Raw genomic sequence first — 22,126 nt, forward strand, 5'->3', positions numbered from 1 at the left:
CTCTGTCCCGGAACACCGTTGTTCGTGCATTGTAGCCTTTTTAGAGGCGCAATTTTCACCGCCAACGACTCCAGAAGCAACCTTTCGCGATTCACACTTGGCGGCCAAGAGAAGCGGACACACCAGCCGCAGCCCAGCCGCGCAGAGTGGAGCCGCCGCGGGTCCTTCGCGTCGCCAACACGGGGCGGCGCTTCCCCGCGCGCACAGGGTCGGCGCGCCTGGAGCGCGCGTCTCGGGTACCGCGCATCCACGCCGGCGCGGGAGCTTTGAGAAGGGTGCGTCGGGGGTTTCGGTTGAGCCGCGCGGCCAAAGTGAGCGAGCAACGTGCGCGCGTGCGCTAGCGCCGGCGGCGGCGGTGGCGGCAGCGACGACGAACCCGCCACAGTAGATAAATGGGCTCCGCGAGCGTCGCTCGCCGCGCACGCCTCCCGGCCACCGCTCGCGCGCCCGGCGAGACACCACGCTGCCGCTTGACCGCGCGTCGGCCCCTCCGCGTGTGCCACCAGCGGAGCGCCGGCTCTGGAAGTTTTGTTTTCGTGCACGCTGGCTGTAGTCAGTGTATCGGCAGTAGTTAGCGAAAGCGAGAGGTAGTACATAGACCGGCCGTTCTCTGGCGTGGACTTGGCCAACCGTAGCACACATCAAACGGCGTTTCCGAGTGACGGCCGCCAAACGCTGCCCGCCGTCATCTCTACTAATCGCACATGGCTGATCAGGGCTTCTGCGGTTCTTCGTCCGGCGACATCGTCAAGCAGGGCTACCTGTTCGTCAAGAGGCCGCCGAGGAGACGCTTCGACATGCTCAGGGTGAGCTCATGCTGGCGTGGTCCTGGTGCGCAGCGCGCTTATGTGCTCGGGGTAACGCTTAGCGAATGCGCCTGGACACTTCACGTGTCTTTACCACGAAGAAGAGCATTGAACTTTGTAGCTGTCCGCTTCACCATAAAATGCAGTGAAAATCTACATATGCCTTCGTGGAAACGCGGCAGAAGTTCATTCAAAATTTGTGTGAGCACGATCCAAAAGTTCAAAGTGTTCTTGAGAGCGCGTGAATACTACTGCGGCTACTACTACTAACTAATATTATTAACTACTAACTACTACTACTACTCCTAATAATAATTAAATTGCTACGTTTTCTTGAGTGCAGACCATTTAAAAGATCTGGTCTATATGTGTAGCTGTGAAGTAATTCTATTCAGAGAAAGAAAATGAAGGTGAAAGGAATGCGCCCCCTTAAAAAGGTCGAGTTTGCCACAATATTAGTAAAGAAAAAAAAAAGACAGTTCCGAGTTAGAATGGATAAAACTGCAGTATGCTGGAAACGAAGTCGTAGGAAAAATCAGGAAAAAATAAAACAATATTAATCTTTAGGTGGGGGAAGGGTTGGGTGGCAGTACAGCGAGAATCTAATAATTCATTAAATAGGAAGCGCGTTAAAAAGCACACACACAGGTACAATAGAAAAATGTGTTCTAAAAAAAAAAAAAACAAAGACAGCCGCTGGATGCTGCGCAAGGCAGTGCAAACGCAAGTGCAATTAATCACACGAGTAAGCTACGCTCGTGTAATTACATGCGCTTGTGTGTATGTGTTCGGTGAGTGTGTGTGTGTGTGTATGTGTGTGTGTGTGTGTGTGTGATTGTGCATGCCTACACCTTTACGGGTAAACTCAACTTACCTGCTGGCCCCTGGAACTTTTGTGGACCCGAAACTTGCAACTTGATGGCCGGAAGCAGGGGCATCAAATGCGTGGACCACGTTTCTTATTGTTTGTGGCCTGTGCGCCTCCGCCAAACACGGTAGAGTGATATGCGCAGCTGCGTCGCCTCAGCCGAAAGACATATGCCAACGACAATCCAGTTCGATCCTGCAACCACAGCCGTTACTCAAAACACAAATGAAGAAAAAAAATATTTGGTGAATAGGGCTGCGTTGAATTATGGTATGATGTCTTTGACGAGGCCTTTCATGAACAGCCAACTAACTGTTATAAATCGAGGCATGGAGTGAGAAGACTACGATACATTCCGAAGTAGGGTTGTGAAATTGTTTCTGTTTATCTGGAAGAGGGAAGAAAAAAAATAATGCCCGATGGGGGCATAAAGCATTTTGCTCGCGAGCCGGTCGTTCGATGTCACAATCATTTTCATGAGACCTCACCGCCTTCTGGAAAATGAATCCGCGTGCATGTGTTCATTAGAGTGGCACTGCAGAATAAGAGACCTGGTTTGCAATCAGGGCGTCATATTTGCAAAGTGAAGTATAGTAAAGGCTGGTGCAGGCGAATGGACAGAAAATGACGAAAAAGAAAATGTGTCATTCCAATTCCATCAATCGCGTCTTGTTGGCACCCAGTGTGGATGCGTACACTGTACTTTGCGAGCCCGTTCTCCCCGTGAAGTCAGAACGTGCCTCGTGCAAGTGGCTTCGGACACGCAAGCGCTCTTTGCATCCATGAAAAAGACTTGTTAGTCGGCGGCCGTTCATGCGCCTGAATGATTAGCAAAAAAACGTGCGCCGGCCAACCGTGATAGCCAACGAGATGAGAGCGAAGGCACATGCCAATGACAATCCAGTTTTGACGAACGAAATGGTTTGTGCACCTGTCATCCGTTGGTCGTTGTACACAAAGAGAAACTACGATACGAGAAAAGTTATCTATAGACGGGCGGGTAGGTTAACCTGAGGTAGTTGTTGGCTGCTCTGCCCGTGTGGAACGGGGTACGGGGATAAAAAGAGAAAGAGAGCGTAAAGGGAGACAAAGAGAGAAGAGCATCCAGACAATGTAACCACCGCGTACACTATATACAGCGGTAACAGACGGAGTTTTTATAATCTATCATGTAGGCCCGCAGACCGCAGGAACTTGAGCAGCGCAAATATAGCTATCTGCGCGGAGTTCCTTTGGAAGCGCTGGATGATTTGTAATTTTCGCGATTCTCTTTCTTTACGTCATTCTGGCGACGCACAGCACTGAATTTTACTTACGACTATAGCACATCTCGGATAGAGCTTCAAGCACGGGCCCAAAAGATCTCATGGTAGAGAGATGGTTTTATAGTTTCAAAGCAACGCGGATACCTTCGAGAAGGGCTCCGAATTGTTTTTGACGAGCTGGAGTTCTCCAATGTGCACAGGAGTCACAGTGCAGGGATACGTTCTCGCTTAGCCCAATATAACCGTAGAAAGCACAAGTCATAACGCTGAGTGTGAAGCTTGAAAGAGAAAAAAAGGACAGGCGAAAGAACGGTAAGAGTAATACACTAGTCAGCCACTCTCACTGCAGTGAGTAACGGGTTGCTTTTCGCCTTGGACTCAGCAAAGGTGTGCGCGCTCCGACGAAGTGTGTTCCGACCTGTACCATGGTGTTCGGAGTAAATGTGAATTTGATTCGGCGACTTAGCACATTTCCGATTAAAGGGGAATGATCGAAAAAGAACATGCATTTTGCAGGAAGGCAATAGCGATAAAAGAAACACCTCTACACCAAAGCCCCATATAGTGCTGGTCAGAGTTAAGCTTTCTCACTGGATCTCCCACTTTTTGTAACCAACCTAGGAATGTAGTTATATTGTACCGAATTCCGTTAAATTCTGTAGCAATACTGGCACAACAGGGTATTGTTTTCTTATGCAACCGTACAGCAAGGCCAGGGGATAGGACGTTATTTTGCATTGGGTCCTGAAACTACTAAAGTTCCTGTTGAAAATATTCGTAGAGTACAGTTAGTAGGAATGGTGTTGCATTGAGAAGACGTTATGGAACGGCTTCCAATTTTGTCGAGTTTATTTTTTAGCAAACATCTGCGCTTGTATTTTATTTTTTAATTTTGTTGTATTGTTTTTTCAAGAAACAAGTAAATTTTGGGGCAATTTCACGTGAAAATGTTAAAAAGTGGCGGATATGCATGAAAGTAGAAACACTTTAGCTAAACCCACCGGCCATGAATCCCGTGAGTTTGAGTTAAATTTTGAAGCTTTGTCACGAACTTTAGATACAGGCCCATAAACGTTCGACAGCTTTTTCTGTCCGTAATGATGGCCTGGAATCTTTCCAGCAAAACTTATACAATGACTAATAATAGTTACAAACCAAGTATTCCACAAAGTGCGTCGTCCGCATTTCCTTTGCAAGCGCTCTTGTGTACGTCGCTGAAGTAGGGACCGTTTTTAGTAAACGTTGTAACTATCAGGTTTCTTGCAGTTATACTATTGAAGTCTATAATGCGATAGAGGAACAAAGTCTTACCTTTCGAACGTATCATCACCGCCAATAAGCATCCTTATTTTATTCAATAAAATGTCAAGGGTACCTTCCCTCCGCTTATTACCTAAGTTTAAGTGAATAGGACAGCCCTACCGGATTTTCTGATAGACAGCAATCCTATTAATATGCTTTGAGTTGTAGATATCTATGAACTCTATCTCCTGGGTGACTGAAGTCAAGTGTTGCCCTGATTCTATTAGAAATTATCTTGGTGAATATTTTATACAATACTGAAAGCAAGCTAATGGGAACCCGCTGGGGTGGCTCAGTCAGCTAAGGCGTTGCGCTGCTGAGCACGAGATCGCGGGATCGAATCCCGGCCGCGGCGGCCGCATTTCGATGGAGGCGAAATGCAAAAACGCCTGTGTGCTTGCGTTGTAGTGCACGTTAAAGAACCCCAAGTGGTCAAAATTAATCCGGAGCCTTCCACCACGGCGTGCCTCATAATCAGAACTGGTTTTGGCACGTAAAACCCCAGAAAGAAGAGAAAAAGCTATTGGGTCTTCAATTATTTAAAGTCTCCCTTCTTATGGATTAGTATAATGCTGGCGTTCTTCCATCTCTCTGGTACACTTGAAGTCATGAGGCATTGCTTATAAAGGGCCGCAAGCTTTTCAAGCATGACATCTCTTGCATCTTTGATTAAATCTACTGTTATTCCATCTTCTCCAGCAGCTTTTTCCCTGGTCATGTCTTGCAAGGCCCTTCTAACTTCATCGCTAGTTATAGAAGGAGCCTCTGTATCCTGTTCATCACTACTTCGAATGAAAGTAGCTTGGCTGTTTTTGGAAACTGTACAGGTCAGTATAGAATTCTTCCGCTGCTTTTACTATGTCATCAAAATGGCTGATAATATTACACTGCTTATCTTTCAGTGCATACATCTTGCCTTGTCCTAGTTTTCTTCTCATTGATTTCATGCTGCGTCCATATTTTACTGCTTCCTCAATCTTTTCCATGTTCGAATTTCGAGAACAGGCTGGCTTCAGGAAGGGATATTTTACGATGGATCATATCCATGTCATCAATCAGGTAATCGAGAAATCTGCGGAGTACAATCAACATCTCTATATAGCTTTCATAAATTATGAAAATGCATTTGATTCAGTAGAGGTACCAGCAGTCATAGAGTCATTGCGTTATCAAGAAGTACAGGAGGCACACATGAATATCTTGGCAAATATCTAGAAAAACTTTCCAGCTACTTTGGTTCTCCACAATAAAAGCAGAAAGTTACCTATCAAGAAAGGGCTCAGGCAAGAAGACACAGTATCTCCAATGCTATTCATTGCATGCTTAGAAGTATTCAAGCTCTTAGACTGGGAAGGCTTAGGAGTAGTATCAACGGCGAATATCTCAGAAACTTTCGGTTTGCAGATGACGTTGTGCTATTCAGCAACAATGGGGACGAATAACAACAAACGATTGAGGACCTTGACCGAGAAAGTGTAAGAGTTGGGTTGAAGATGAATATGCAGAAGACAAAGATAATGTTAAATAGCCTGGCAAGGGAACAAGAATTCAGGGTCGCCAGTCAGCCTCTAGAGTCTGTAAAGGAGTACGTTTATCTAGGTCAATGACCCACAGGGGACCCTGATCATGAGAAGGAAACTTACAGAAGAATAAAATTCGATTGGAGTGCATACGGTAGGCATTGCCAAATCTTGACTGCGAGCATACCACTGTCGTTGGAAAGATAAGTGTACAATCATTGCATTCTACCGGTGCTAACATATGGGGCAGAAACTTGGAGGTTAACAAAGAATCTCGAGAACAAGTTAAGGACCGCACAAAGAGCTATGGAACGAAAAATGTTAGGCCTAACATTAAGAGACAGGGAGAGAGCGGTGTGGATCAGAGAGCAAACGGCGAAAGCTGATATTGTCGTAAACATTAAGAGAAAAAAATGGAGCTGGGCTGGCTATGTAATGCGTAGAATGGATAACCGGTGGGCCATTAGAGTTACAGAATGGATACCAAGAGAAGGGAAGCGCTGTCGAGGACGACAGAAAACTAGGTGGGGTGATGAAGTTAGGAAATTTGCAGGCGCAAATTGGAATCAGCTATCGCAAGACAGGGTTGATTGGAGATCGCAGGGAGAGGCCTTCGTCCTGCAGTGGACATAAATATAGGCTGATGATGATGATGATGAACTCTATGTGAAATGACTGATGCCTGGACTACTTGAAAAATGACATTCGTGTGTTGGTCGTCTGGCAGCGCTTTTATGTATAGTGTACATGAACTTTTACTTAACGCGGGTACATATAGGTCGCTTTTCCTGGTTTAGTTTGTTTTTTCTTTTGTTTAGAATTATTTTTTGACACTTAGTATGCTTTCGTGTTTGTGACATTTGTGCGCGTGTTTCTCAACTGTGTATTGGGATCACCGCCTCTTATAGGTTAGCCGTCGGCACACCTTCCCATCTGTATTGAGTTTTATTAAACAAACAAACAAACAAACAAACAAACAAACAAACAAACAAACAAACAAACAAACAAACAAACAAACAAACAAACAAACAAACAAACAAACAAACAAACAAACAAACAAACAAACAAACAAACAAACAAACAAACAAACAAACAAACGGTACAGCTTCAGTGGGGACACGCAGATATCTCTCGACATCGTACCATGTGGAGATTCGTTAATAAAAGATTGGCAACACTGCTTAGACGCGGGTATACATAATTGATAACCTTTACTTTGATTTTTTTTCATAGCACACGCCTGCAGATTGCAGAGTTGTAGTTCATAAAACATAGTAATCGCCCGCATATGCTGTGGCCTAGCAGTTCAATAATAATAATAATAATAATAATAATAATAATAATAATAATAATAATAATAATAATAATAATAATAATAATAATAATAATAATAATAATAATAATAATAATAATAATAATAATAATCTTCATTGATTGAATTACGAGGCAAAGTGCATCAGACAGCTAGGCCTGACAAAACCGAATTGGGCTTGTAGGGTGGAGCCTGGCAGAGAGCACAGGACGATCAACTGAGGTTGAGCAATCCACATCACTGAATATTAATGGGTGCTAACTTATTACTCAAAGAAAGAATGGGTGGTCCTTTGGTGAAGCAAGAAGAAAGGAAAACCACTTAGATGTTCTTTTTAAGTTGTACACGGTGCTCACACTGAAAACACTTTGGCGATATTGGCTAGTAAAACTTTTTAGAACGCAGTAACTGATAGTTAACTCTTTTGTCACATCGTGTGAGTGAAAAATTGGTGTGATATATTTGCGTCTCGGACGTCGGGCATGAATGTATGGAGGCTTATATGGACTAGACCCGATATGTTTTAAGGCAACAATTTCCCGGAGTAAAGCATTAATGTTAGGCAGTCGCAACGCATTAAGTACGTCATTGTGCTCTTGAAGGCGTAAATGGTAACAAACATTTTGAAAATTAAGTCCAGGTAATTACACTAAACCCGTTATGCCCGCGGATAGCGCAGCTACCGTATACATTTATTCCATACCAAAAGAAATTGTCGTCTAAAGCACGAGTGCAGTTGTGCTTCGTTATTATGACCCTCGTTAAATCGGATGACTGGAATTATGAACAATTTTTGTGGCAACTAAACTTGTACAATGCATTTGTGCATCAGCGATATGGGAATTCGCTGTCCAAACAATGGACAGGGCGTATAATTACAAAACCCGTAAGAGCCTACGTAGCCCATGTCTCGTATATGGACAGAAACGGCCTGGGCATTCTCTAAATTTAGAGGGAGCCGAAAGGCCCTCATGCAATCGCGGCGAAACGCGTGTGGTGGGCCGCTGTCTTCTCCTCCGCGACACTCGAGTGATATGCTTCGGTACTCGCGCGCTCTCTGGAACGAAGAGTGACCCCCAGTGTCTTCCAGCTGTTCTGCAGGCATCTCGCGCACATGTCAGCTGTAGTAGAACGGCTTTTCATCTTATGTGCTGTAGGTTCGTGGTTCTCCCTGCGCCTGTTCACAGTTCTGTTGGAATCAACTTTTTTCGAGTAAAATCTTTGTTGTGGGAAATTCCATCAAAGCAAAGCCTTCGATGTATCATAGCGCGCCTTAAGGTACACTGCAGTATATATATATATGACTGGGCGTGTTGGTAACCTGTACTTTAGTAGACCAGCGCAGAATGGAAAGATGAAGATGTGCGAGGTGACAAGGACGCAGCGCTGGTTTACACTGAACAGATATTTTGTTACAAAGCGACACGTGCTATATAGACAAAATAGCGCATCTTGCGCACTCGCAAAGGGGGAAGCTACCACAAGACCGACATCGCTGAAAACAAGCAGACCACATATGATTCTGACAGGGACGTACCGCTCATCGTTTCGTTCTTGTCACCTCGTTCGTCTTTTCACTGCGCGCTCCTCTGGTGAAAGCTTTTGAAGACAGCGGCGACAAGAATAATGCGCTTCAACTTTCAGTGCGCGAGTGCGGTGCTTAGAAACAAACTTTATTTACCGCAGTATCCCTTCTCAATAAGCGTTTGTTTTCCACCAAGATTCTTTGTGATGGCCGACTCGCTTTATGGACAGTATTGGTCAGAAACCAAACCGTTCTTATTAACGAGGCACGACTGTAATACTGTTTTTTTTTTCGGCTGCGGAAAGCGCATAGCATCTAATTTTGCATAGCATATATGAAAGAGTGCGTAGCCTCTTAAAAGACATAAGCGAGATATGAATTCCAAGCAAGGTCGCTGTCGCTGTAAAAAAATTGGCCAATATATTTTGTGGAGGAGGCACACGTACATACGTCAATGGAGTGCGGGTTCATGGAAAACAGTCGGGTGTTTGCAGAAATTATAGGCGATCTAAGCGAATGTTTCTTAAAGGGATATAAAGATATATAAATCTATTGGAATGAATAAAATTGGTAACAAAGCATGTCGCGGATTTTGCAGATGCGTTTTGAACGATACCCCTTGCCTCCCCAACAGTATTTAGCAGAAGAGATTATAACAGTGCCATCGGCATATTAAAGCTAGCGTGCGAGACCATGGGCGCTATAACGTAAAACTATTCCAATCTGTCTTTATTCCAATCTCCAGACGTTAAATTTACGTAACCGCCGACGCAAGCATCGGGCAGTAACCCGCAGCGTTGTCTGAACAACCCAATCAAATGCTCTCTTCCTTCATAAGAGGTCATCTTTGTTCGCTTTCAAAACGAATAGTATTGCCTACACTGAGCGGTTTTTCTTATCTAATTGAAAAACATCTAATTGCCAGACGCATTTATGGTTAATATCCCTGCCTTCTCTCTTTCTCTCCTCCTCCTCCTCTTATCTAATTGGCTGACAAGAGGCGAGGAGTACGCTCAAGTGGAGAGGGTTTCGATGGGGCCGAGCCAGCGCAGCAAAATTGATAACCGGATGAAGAGGGTGGTGTCAGCATCTACGATTGGTCCTTACTCACCCTTACTTAGCTTGCGATGGTTGGTCGAAAATCGCGGCGGCGTGCAACGGAAGGTTAAGAATGCCGCTAAAACAGATCCTCAGCAAGGAAGAGTTGGCCGAGCGATGTCGTATACGTGCCGAAAGGGCTCGATAACGTTTTACTGCCACGCAGAAAAACTTCATTATAGGTAAATAAATCCATGCTCATCGGCAGGTGCGAGTAGCGAGTGCCTGAGCGATCGGCGGGCAGCCATCTTGTATTCCTTCCGAAACGGGGCAGTCTTAGCTATTCCGAAATAAATTCGTTTTTTTCGGCATATTAATGCATCTTTAACGCGTACGCGTCACTTTGACGTGGTGAGTTTTCGCGGTTTTGTGACGTCGCGTGACAGACAGGCGAAGTGGGCGCAGCCCGAAAACTTTTGACCAGTAGCAGAGGGCTAATGGCGAAACGCGTCGAATCAGGAATAATTATTTTGCTTTTGTTCGGTTTAATCATGCATAATCAGAGTGTACACATCATATCAGATGGGGAGCTATCGCTGTTTTCGTGATGTCGCGTGACAGACAGCCGAGGTTGGGGGTTGTCTGAACATTTTTTGATTATTCGTGGAGGGCTTATTGCAGAGTTGGAATAGAATAGTTTGGAATCGCCTACAGCGCTCCATCAGTTAAAATAATAACAAATATATTAATTGATAAAAAGTGAAATAATTAACAAGGCTATCGAGTGATAAAAAAACTTAAAATTGAACCTTACGGAATAGTAGCTTCGATTACAGATAAGTCACTATAGAACTGCCCAATCCCGCAAGAAGTGACCTATAAAATGAACCACGGAAATCAGCTTAGAAGGTTTAATTAGCAATAGATCATGGCCTACACCATCAAAAGCTTTACTGACATCCAAGCGCAATGCACGTGAAACCTGGTTCGATTATATAGAGAAAGGTTCACAATGTCGACAGATAGTACTTATAACAGAATATGTGTGCGTTTTCTTCGTGGAAAACCGTACTGCCTACATTAAGTAATGTTGAGACTATATATAAAACAGGTCATGGTTCCAAACCAAGTGTTTGTATAATGCATCCTAAATACAAAGCAAGATAGGTTATCGCAGACCTGTAGTTCTTCGATATGGCGAACGGGAGTCCACTAGATTGATTACCGGACAGGCATGTTATTTCTTCGCCGCATCGCTGACTAGTTCACCGAGTGGCCGCACACAGTGACCGACGTCCCTATTTGTGCTATCGCTGAAATTTCTAGTATTAAGTTAAGGGCAGGCGCAGCGCGCGGTAGCAGAGGGAAAAATCCCCAAGTTAGGGCCCCCACTCACAAAAAAAGTTATTCCGTTAGAATTGTTCGTAAGAAAAAATTCCGGCCAATCCTGACGCTGGACATATTATTAGCGAAGGCGACTGGCCAATGGCAAAGAGTAGTTACAAAAGCATACATTGTAAACTCGGCCCCTGGGGCCGAATTCACAAAGCTTTTTAAGGGAAGATTTATAGGCTCACAAGTGTCGGCTGTGGTGGTGTCACGCTGAAAAGTGGGCCGATCCTGGTGATAGTGAAAAAAGGGTCCAAGCTCGATGGCACATACCCCCTGTCATGTGGGTCGAAAAGGGACCAAGCTCGATGGCACATACCCCCTGTCATGTGGGTCGAAAAGGGACCACGCTCAATGGCACATACCCCTGTGAGCTCGGGGACCTGTAACGCGCCATTTAGCTACTCATGTCACACGTGGGACCCAAAGAGACAAAATGACCAGCCCTTCCGCTGTCGAGAAAATGGGGGTAAGCGAAGCTTGTCGTCCAATTCTAGCGTGAGGGCTTCCGAAGCACAGGCGAAACATCAACGAAGAGCCGCGGACCCCGAGTTGCGGGAGCGCGATGTTGAGGCCAAACGTCAGCCAAGAGCCACCGACCCAGAGTTTAGGGCAAACGAAGCGAAACGCCTGCGACAGTGTCGTCTTGCCACAAGCTTCACTTACCCCCATTTTCTTGACAGGGGAAGGGCTCTGAATTTTTTGTTCGTAAGAACTTCTTTTGATTGGTCGGTTGCTTCCGCTAATAATATGCTCACTACCAATATTGGACTGTTTTTGTTCTTACGAACTTAACATGCGTAAGAACTTTCTGTTTGGAGAAAAAATTGTTACGCTAGAATTGTCCGTAAGAGCAAATGCGAGCCAGTCATGACGCTGGGCATATTATTCTAGAAGGCGGACGGCCACTGGAAAGCAGCTCTTACGAACAAAAAAGCTTTGTGAATTCGGCCCCATCATTCGGACAGAATTTACAAAGCTTTCAGTTCGTAAATGGCTGTTTGCCATTGGCCGGCTGCATTCTATAATATGTCCTGCATGACGATTGGCCGGCATCTGGTCTTAGATCACGTTATAGCGTAGCAACGTTTACGGCGCCCCTGTTAAAAGAGCTCGAAACTTGCTTAACTGTGTCCGTCTGCGCATTCCGTTACGTCGGCGGCGATGGCGCTCATATATATGGTCATTGTCGTCATCATCAAATCTTTTGTCGGCCAAGGAAAAGAAAGCTCTGCCTACTACCACCACTGCATTGCTCGTGTCGCCGACAGCCCAACCGCAAGTAAACCGGCTTATTATCAGTACCTTTCGAGCTCCAAAGTAGTACCGGTGAGCGCATCTCTCTTCTGAGTAATCGAGCGATAAATAACAGAATAATGGCTGTCTGTATAAATAATCACCTTATAGGCATCTCTAAAGCACACAGACCTGCTATAGAAGAGCTCTTGACATATGACGGTTTCATCATTTCTACACATTAACACATTCCAAGTTACATACGAACGTCGGCAAAACGCCTTTTTGAGAGAAAGTGAACTGGATAAGCCACTGTAATAAGTGTTCCCATTTTTTTTCATTTGTATTATTAGTGGGTATGTACACTTTTCTCTCCTTATGATGTCCAGTTTTCCCCCCTCCCTGTGTTCTCCAGTGTTCAGTATATAGCTGGCTAGAACACAGTCGTTGAAGCCATTTTTCCAGCTTTTCTCTTATAATAAATCTCGGCAATACGCGCGGAAGATAATCGAATAAGCATTTGCACGTTCAAAGCATTAATTTGCTCGATGGGATGTCCCTGCGACAATGTGCGCTTTAGGGCGGGACGCAATACAACCACAACGCGATCGCAAAAACATTCGCGCACGATAATTTGTGCACGGCGTTGCGCCCCACACATTGTCGTAGAGCGGTGACGTCTTGGCGTGTATATCAGAGGTCACTGCAGGTAGCGGACGAGAGCGACGTTGAGTGCATCGCAAATAACTTTCTCTTCACAAGATGGTGCTGTCAGCTGTGAGAGTTTGCTGCTGAGGTCAGCGTCGGCAGAGCAATCGCTGGTCAGAATTTTTTTCGAAGTGCACCTATCTGTAGTTTCACGGTAAATCAACTTCAGTTGCTTGAGCGTAATCAACTGTGTTTTGGAAGATATTTGCGCATTCTGAAGAGACATCTGATGAAAGTAGCAATGCGTACAATCTCCTTGCGCGCGTTAATTTACCACAGCAAGATCAGCTATCGCAAGAGGTTTTGAAAAACAAGGGCGCGTGCGGTAAAACTCGCTTTCAATGAACAAAATTTTACACGTCAATGAATTTGCACGCAGAAACACTTCAGTATGACACATGATGCTCGATTCGCTATCCCTAGCGCAGAAAGTAAGACGGGTGCGTTGTCCATGTAGAGCGTTGTTCATACAATATTCGTGGATGTAACAAACTTTAAGTATATCGCATATTTTATAAGTGCCGTTAGAAGTTCAGATACTTTAACGCTGCCATGCTCGGAGTAAACTGAAACATTCAGCAACACTTTTTCTTGGGCTTATTGCTTCGTCGCGAAGGACGATAAATCATACCGCGGACCGGCGTCAGCAAGAGCACAGTGCTCATGACGAGTGACTGTGTACGGTGTTCCTGTCCTCATCTTTTCGAACTAGTTTTTTGTTCTTAGATAAGGGCTCTGTTCGTTGCTCTCTTAAGTTGAAATGAACGACAGCCCGGTGTTGCATAACACACATTGGTATGAAATATCCGAAGGCAGAAAGCGCACGAAAACGGGTCTTCTCGGTGTTTAACCAAATGACAGATTTCTTGTTTTTATACCATTCGATGTTCTTCAGGGTTATTTGCTCAAAAAAAAAAAAGAAATAAAGAAAAGAATAGTCGGAAACAGATTTTGCTGTTATGATTTCGTGGTTATGTATACAGTTGTATTGTTTGAAAAATTTTCGCGCGTATGTTATTGATTGTGGCGTGAATGGCGATAATAATCCGCAGAGAAATATCTCGGCTCCTCCTCCACAGAATTGTGTCCGAATCTGGGCCCGAATTCACAAACACTTCTTACGCTAGAATTTTTCCTACGAAAGAATTTTAGCCAATCCGGATGCCAGACATCCATTAGCGAAGGCGGGCAGCCAATGGCAAAGCGAACTTACAAAAAAGAAAAAGCTTTGTTAATCTGGCCTCTGCTCCTTATGTGCACGAAACACGTCGCTTTGAAACCACAAATATGCTTTCCGCGTGCGTGGTTTTTCGTTCTTATTTGTGCCTTTCTTTCGCGCATGCTCGCGCCAGTTTTGTTGTCGCTGCTGAGAGCCGCACTCGAATCTGCGTCAGCCAAGAAAACAACCTTGACGGCGCGTGTTTCTCATTCTTGCATATATACAAGCGCTCTCTAAAAGACGAATTGATTTTGTGGAGCTGCACGGGCAATGCGTAATTTGAATGCGGTCGTTGTTTCAGTGATCAATATCGCAATGGTTTTGAAGTGTTTTTATTGGCGCGAGTATGCGCCGAATAGTTGCCTCCACTGCACTAACCCTCCAACCCACTTACTAAACAAGCCGGAGCCAACATGCGCGTATCTTTTCGTCGCTGCCCCTCGCTTTTAAGCCATATCATCATCGTCCGCTGATAATATCCCTGGAGTCAGGCGGTAATGCGATGGACGAGGATGGCGTATCGAGAATCGAGGGGTCTTTACAGCCGACGAATGCATTTCTAATTAGGCTGACATGTAGGACAACTGGACACTTGCCTGTAAAAAATAATAAAATGAAATAAAACGTAAAATAAGATAAAAATGAAAAGGGGAAAATAAAGAAAGAGAGAAAGAAAAAGAAAATCGGTATGCTAGCTATTTTTAACCGTTTCCTTCTGCCCGTGGCTTAAAATAAGCTACGTCACCCTCTCGTTTTCCTTTTCGTTGCGAGTGGTCTCTTTGCTGAAGCAGCTGGAAGCACACTGCTTGCTTCACAAATTTTTCGTTCGCGTGACAGCAGGGGCGATCTACGGCTGGCGGTAATTAAGAAAACAATATATATATATATGTAGGTGGCGCCGGTTAAACACTGATCTGACATGGTAGTTGGGCTAAAAACGGTGATCATAATAGAAGCAACGATGAGAAAAATACAGTGACGTTAGTTCTACGGTTGACGTAGAAAAATTTATATTTCAGGGAGCTTACAAAATATAAGCGTTCCTGGGCAGGTGCGAATGAGGTTACTCTTGAGTGCCACATTCCATGCTCAACGCTCTCGAACACAAGAGCCACGGGAACAAGATTATCTACGATTCCACAAGAAAACAGTAAGAACGAGGTGAAACGTATACCGTAATCAGATTTAGTAACCTTTTGATGCTCCGCATTCCTCCAGAAACAGTACTTTTACGCGTGCAGCACAGTGTTACATTTCTTCTGATGGCCAGGGATCCAAGATCTTTCCTAATAATAGTGGTCGCCTACTCAAAGCATTTAGCTTTGTCGAAAGCCTCTTACGGTGAGTATTATATTTTTTTTACTATGAAAAATAAGCCAAGGAGGAGCGAAAAGAAAGGAAAGTCAGCCAGACGCGCGATGGGTTCCTACCATGTACAGACGGATGGAGGTTAAGGGATGAAAAGAAAGAAAGAAAGAGAGAAAGAAAGAAAGAAGGGCGAGAGAGCCACCAGCAGTGCGAACGCATGCATGAGGATGCCGATCACGCCTACAGTATACAAGATGCTCTATGTCTTCATCAGCCTCTTCACAGGAGTATGTCAGCGCTGTCAGTTTTCCTATCTTATAGAAGACGCTCTTAGCATGGAAGCCGAAGTCTATGAATTGTTGTTTCAACAAAGCGGCTGGTTGAATGCCTTGGAGATATTGAGTGAGGGAATACATTTTATTTGAAAGACCAAACTGGTTAGTGCCCGGAGGATAATAACTCGGGATCTCTTCAATGGGGAATTCTGAGTGATTCGCAAGATTCATTGCTGAGCATGGGGAAGGTTAACAAGACATTATATGGAACACAAACGGCTGACAGTATAGATGATGGTCTTTATCCTGACATCATATTCTAATAGACCTCAAGTCTTTGAGGCATTAGAGGGGCTGTCACTGCTGGTGACAAGGCGCCTGGGGTGCACCAAAAGTATTGTATCATCGCTATACAGCCGCTAGTGCCAAAGGATGCGCGTTGCTTGTGAAACACTGTGGCCGAATGTCCAGTAATACTTGGTTCGTAAATGGTGCTGAAAGCTCCAATTTATATGCGATAGACCCCAGCATACAGTTCATTATGCTGATGAGCATTAGCATTAAAACAATAATAGTCAGTCTAGGCTTGGCACAGCGTATACGAATTGCTTCTGGTATAGTGTAGAAAAAAGTGACAGCGCTTTGTGTTAATGTGAATACGCTGATGAAGACACAAACCAGAAAGACCATATTTTACACTGAAAAAAAGTATGATATTTGTTATAAGTGGCTTTCACCAAAACTACATGCCCCGGATAGAAGGCCAATATTGTTAGGAAACATATTGGGTGCGTGGTCATCAGCAAACGCGCAACGCAGTTTTACACACGCAATCGTACAGCTCCTTGAAGAATAACGATATATGAAAGTTACTAAATCTGGGCCCGTGTTCACAAAAAGTTACGCTAGCAATGTTTGCAAAAAAGAGATTTCACAGAAATCCAGATGCTGGACATATAATTATAGTGAAGGCGGCCGGCCAACTCACTTACGAATGAAAAGCTTTGTGAATTCGCCCCCGAATTGTTGTACCTTCCATCTCGATGAAACGTTGTGTATGTGGGTGCACTTCTATATAGAATCCCACAAAATATGTTTTTCCTCTTGTTTTCGCAGCTTATGCGTCCGTGTGTGCAAATTCTGTATTTGGAATTTGGCCCTCATGAATCACGTGTTTTGTGCGTTACCTAGGAATATAGGTTTTTGTAAACTTCAGAACTAATGTTACTTCTTCTTTCTGGGGTTTTACGTGCTAAAACCAGTTCTGATTATGAGGCACGCCGTAGTGGAGGGATCCCGATTAATTTTTACCACCTGGGGTTCTTTAACGTGCACTACAACGTAAGCATGCACACGGGCGTTTTTGCATTTCGCCTCCATCGAAATGCGGCCGCCGCGGCCGGGATTCGATTCCGCGGCCTCGGGCTCAGCAGCGCAACGCCTTAGCTGACTGAGCCACCGCGGCGGGTAACTAATGTTACTACATTCTTTTCTCAGTCTTGCTTGTAACATTTACGTCGTTTTGTGCACAGTTATGAAATCAGAGAAGAGTAGGGTGGCTGAATTCTCTCGAACGGGCGAGGAGGCGCCCTAGAGGAGTAGCCGGCGCCACTTACTGCCACGAAGATGCCTTTAAACATACATAATATATTTGAAAAATAATAAAAGAAGCGCGGCGTCTGTAACTTTCTCTCGGTCAATAGTAGGCCGCTTTAAGAGGCAGCTTTACCTCGGGAGCTCCTATATCTGAATACACGGGAACGGAGAAATAGTTTTGTTCGGCAACCGTTGCGCCCAATTTGATGAGGTTTCTTGCATTTTTGAGATACAGTTAAAATCTAGTGACTGTAGTAAGGCGGACTTTTCAGTTAGGCCGTCAGTATTTATTTTCAGAAAAGTTGTTCAAAATTGCAAGCTTGAAAGAAACTCACGCACCAAGTTTTCAACTGTATAACTCAGTAATAAACAACGACGTCACAATTCTTTCGACTGTACCTATTAAGACATATAAAGCGGATAGAATTTCTGTATTATACGTCGCTCTCTACAGTTGCGGTAATTTGCCATTAGAATTTCTTCACGGCCCTCGTAGGCACTATAACAATTTCACGTAAGCTGTAAACTCAAATACTACTTTCATCCGCTTTAGATGCTCCAACAGATGCAGTTTACAGAACTGAGGCCCTCTAAGGTAAAATTATTCCATTCTGATTTTATTCCAATCTCCTGACGTTAAATTTACGTAACTGCCGACGCAAGCAGGGGACCCCTGGTCACAGGTTCCTTGGACTCCGCACGTGAATTACGTGAAAAAGCGGCTGTCTGCTATCTGTCACCTGTTCAGGTTCCTTGCAGGAAAAAGTTGGGGAGTATCCATACACGGTATGTTACAGCTGTACATGGTGCTGTTCGTTGGATTCCTTCGGTACAGCCTGCCTGCAATATCCAACACCTGCAAGACTAACCTCCGCATGATTCAAAGCATTCAAGCCCAAGCCCTTAAGATATGTCTTGGCCTACCACGCAGTGCGTCAACGTCTGAAACCATTGCCATTGCCCAGGATTACCCAATCACGACGCACATTGCCGTTGAGACAATGCATACGCATCTCAGACACTATGCTAGGACCCCATCTCACCACCTGGCGAGCCTCACTGCTGAAAGGACCTGCTCGACATTTAGCGCTACTGTCAGTGCACATCGTGCATCGTTTACTTCAGGGTACGCACCTGCGGCCAAGCCAGTGCTTCCTCCGTGGTGTTTGAGCCGTCCACAAGTACATATAACGATTCCAGGACTACAGAAGAAATCAGATGTACCGGCCCCTGCTCTAAAACAACTGAGCTTACTCCTCTTGCATGAAAAGTACAGCAACCACGTGCACATCTATACCGATGGATCGACTACGTCGTCCAGTTCTGGTGGTGCGGTAGTTATACCAACGCGAGGAATAACACTGCGGTTCAAGACATCGCATGTCACGACCTCAACGGCAGCAGAACTAACGGCTCTGCGTCGTGCACTAGAATTCATTGACTCTGAAAGACCTACAAAATGGGCTGTGTTTTCAGACTCAAAACCGGCATTACAGTGCGTGCAGTCAGTTCTCCGACGCGGCTGTCATGAACAGTTGACATACGAAACAGTGAAACTTCACCATCACGTCCAACAAAAAGGCCACGAGGTTGTATTTCAATGGGTACCTGGTCATTGTGGAATCAGTGGCAATGATTCCGCAGATAACGCTGCTCGCACATCACACCAAGAAGAGCTCCGCGTTCCAATTCCACTTTCGAGGACAGACGCCGCAAGGCAGCTTCGACACCTCGCACGCAGTCTCTCACTGACCGAGTGGAACTCGCCAAACTTACGATTAACACGACTGCATCAATTAAACCCGTCACTGCAATTCCGACCTCCATTCGGACTTCCTCGACGTGAAGCTTCGCTACTCTGTCGCCTTTGCTTAGGAGTTGCCTTCACAAAGGCATACTCTACATTAATTGGAGTGACCGACAGTGCAGCATGCGAGGTCTGCGGCACCGACGAAACTATTGACCACCTGCTGTGCCACTGTCCACGATATGCTCAAGAAAGACAAGATCTTGCTAACGCGCTAAAAAAACTGGGCGATCGGACGCTTTCCGTGCAGGTGCTGCTGGAACACCGCCCCCATCGCTCGTCGGCCCATAAAGCGGTGAAGGCACTTTTGTGCTTCTTGAGGACGACGGGCTTGTGTCAACGTCTGTGACTATTAGTGCACTAACACACGCGTCAGCGAACTAACCGCTCATTTCTCTTCTTTCCTTCCCTCCTCTCTCTCCCTGTCATCTTTGTGTTCCCTCTTCCCATTCCCCCGGTGTAGGGTAGCCAACCGGACGTTATCCTGGTTAACCTCCCTGCCTCTGCCTTTCTCTTATTTCCTCCTCCTCCCGGTGACCTGCAGCGGGGTTTGAACAGTCCAAACGCTTACCTCGTTTATAGCAAGTCATTTTTGTTCGTTTTCAATGCGAATACCGTTGCCTACCTTTACAGTTTTTTTCTAACTGGCTGACGAGAGGCGATGCGCGCGCAGACATGGAAAAGCAGTGAAAGTAGATAACCGGGTGAGGAGCGTGGTGCCAGCGTCTCCGATTGGTCGGCTTCCCCTTGCTTAGCTAGCGGTGTCTGGTGAAAAAGTGACAGGCCTGCGCGGCACACGCAGCACAGTCACAGCGTAAGCAGGTGGAGCGGCTCAAGAGTAGCTCCAATTTGGGCCCCACGCACAACAAGGTCTTCGCGGCAGTCTGTTCGCCTCGTTTTGACGAGAACGATATGAACTGTCCGCGCGGCGTTGACAGCGAGCTGCGCCTTGTAATGCTCTCTGCACAGCAGTCTGCTGAGCCCGATGAAGCCTTAGAACTGCAACTTACATGTCGGGCGCGCCGCCTTTGCAGGCACATTAACTAGATGGCGCCACCATACTGGCGGAGGCTCGGCAGGTCGTGAGCGCGTTGATCGCGCGCCTCGTCTGAATCGCATATCGTCGTCTGCGCCTGCGGACGCGGCGTTTGCAGGCATCTTACCTAGATGGCGCCACCATACTGGCGGAGGCTCGAGTCGTCTCACCCTGCGTTTGCCTTAGGGTATTTTCCGCGGCCCGATAGCAAGCACTTGCGTGGCTCAGTGGTAGGGTATCCGGCTCCCACGCGGAGGGCGCGGGTTCGATCCCGACTTCGAGGCGTTGCCTCGTCGCCGCCTCCCGGGCCCGCTGCACTGCCCATTCTTGTGTCTTGAGGTTGGAGCTGCGCAGAGCGGCGGCCCACTTCGACGCAAGAGCCTCCGGGGCTACTGCCATTTTCGCGACATGCATTAGAAAAGGAAATCGGAGTTGGCCCCCAGTTAAAGCTTTATCTTTGCAAGAGTAAAATGTAACGTAGGCAACGAAAGAAAGTGGATAGAGACAGAAGATAAGACAAAGAACGGGCCTCATGAGGAGAGCGAGTGAGTGGCTGAAACGAGGACCACGTAAACGCGTTACCCCTTTGGATGAAGGTAGAGAAATGTTGAACACAATGGCGAATAATTGTGATGGACTAGTGCCTCAGTATAGAGCAGTCCAAATGTTGTTAGCGCATTTTGACTAACAGAGCTTGTCTCTGCTTTAAAGGAGCATCAATACGCTAAGTTAAACGCGGTTTAAACCACGCAATTTGTGTGTGAAAGAGATGCGCACTTCACATTCATCTATATATGTTAGGCTATATTCGCAGAGTGTCCACCGTCTAACACTTACACGTGGCCCTGGAACGCAGAAATTCCCGGAAGTATTTGCCGCCTGCAGCTAGGAACAGTGCTATTCCTTCTCGTGTCGAGATCAAGGGATGATTCCGCACCGTTTTATGGTCCAGGTTTTGGCGAGCCATATCTTAGGAAACGGAGTTATTTTAGTGGGAGACACTCGTCGTGGGTCGAGTGAAACACTATCTTCGATTTCTTCGTGTTGTGGATAACCACAACTCGACCTCGCTCCACATCTACGTAGATTCCATTGTACAGCAAGGAACCCCGCTTACACTTACCCCCATGAAAAAGTTTTTGGCGCATTACGCTGAAGGGGGCGAATGCTCAGGCGTTAAAGACGTTAAAGAGTAGGCCTAATGTCTCCTTCCTCCTACTGCGATGCAACACACCGCTATGCTATCGTTCATTGATCACCTAATAACGTAAAGGAGTCGTCGCGCCCGGGAATCGGACCCGCGACCTCGTGCTCCGCCACAGAGCGCCATAGCCACTGAGCCGCAGCGGCGGGTGCCTCCGTAAGGCCTCCCTGTCTCCTCCCCCTCCTTTCTTATTTAATTGGTATATATTGGCGATGGGCGCATTATCTGTCTCAGACTGAATTATCGGTCGTTATTATTAAACTATCCCCACAGTCGGCGCCTTGCAGTATGATGTGGGTGCTCATTCGTCGGCGTGACTGCAAGAACAATGAGGACTACTGCGTGGCCAGTGCTGTGTAAGAGGTGTCTATAGACCGTTTACATATTCACGGAGAATTAAAGATTGTTTGATTCAGCTTCTGTGTCGTGTCCGTTTCGTTCCCTGCTATTCGATTTCGTGCTTTTTAGGTAAGCGCGCAAATTCGCCCAACTTTCAGTCCCAGTGACCTTCATTTGTAGTGCATGTGCATGCTTTGGGTGCCTATTTTCATGACATACATTAACGTCGATAACTCGGATTTTCTGGAACAATCCCGGCGTAGCGTTCTCTTTTGCTGCGCGCTCTTTGATTGTGACCTGAACCTGTCTTCGCGCAACATCGGCGGCATGAGGACAGCGTAATGGAAAGCGCCGGGCAGAGGATGAGCTGTTG

The 22,126-nt window shown here is 45.8% G+C and overlaps 1 protein-coding gene across 1 annotated transcript in view; it reads left to right on the forward strand.

Annotated features, from left to right (window-relative positions):
* The first annotated feature begins 313 nt into the window (after window positions 1-313).
* LOC119436396 (uncharacterized) overlaps window positions 314-22,126 on the forward strand; it is a 321,501-nt gene continuing 299,688 nt past the window's right edge. Inside the window, exon 1 of the mRNA XM_037703235.2 lies at window positions 314-806. Within this exon, the coding sequence (XP_037559163.1) occupies window positions 705-806 (102 nt within the window). The 5' untranslated portion in view covers window positions 314-704. The remainder of the gene's footprint in view (window positions 807-22,126) is intronic.

Source organism: Dermacentor silvarum, chromosome 1 (genome assembly GCF_013339745.2).
Source record: "Dermacentor silvarum isolate Dsil-2018 chromosome 1, BIME_Dsil_1.4, whole genome shotgun sequence".
NCBI lineage: Eukaryota > Metazoa > Arthropoda > Arachnida > Ixodida > Ixodidae > Dermacentor > Dermacentor silvarum.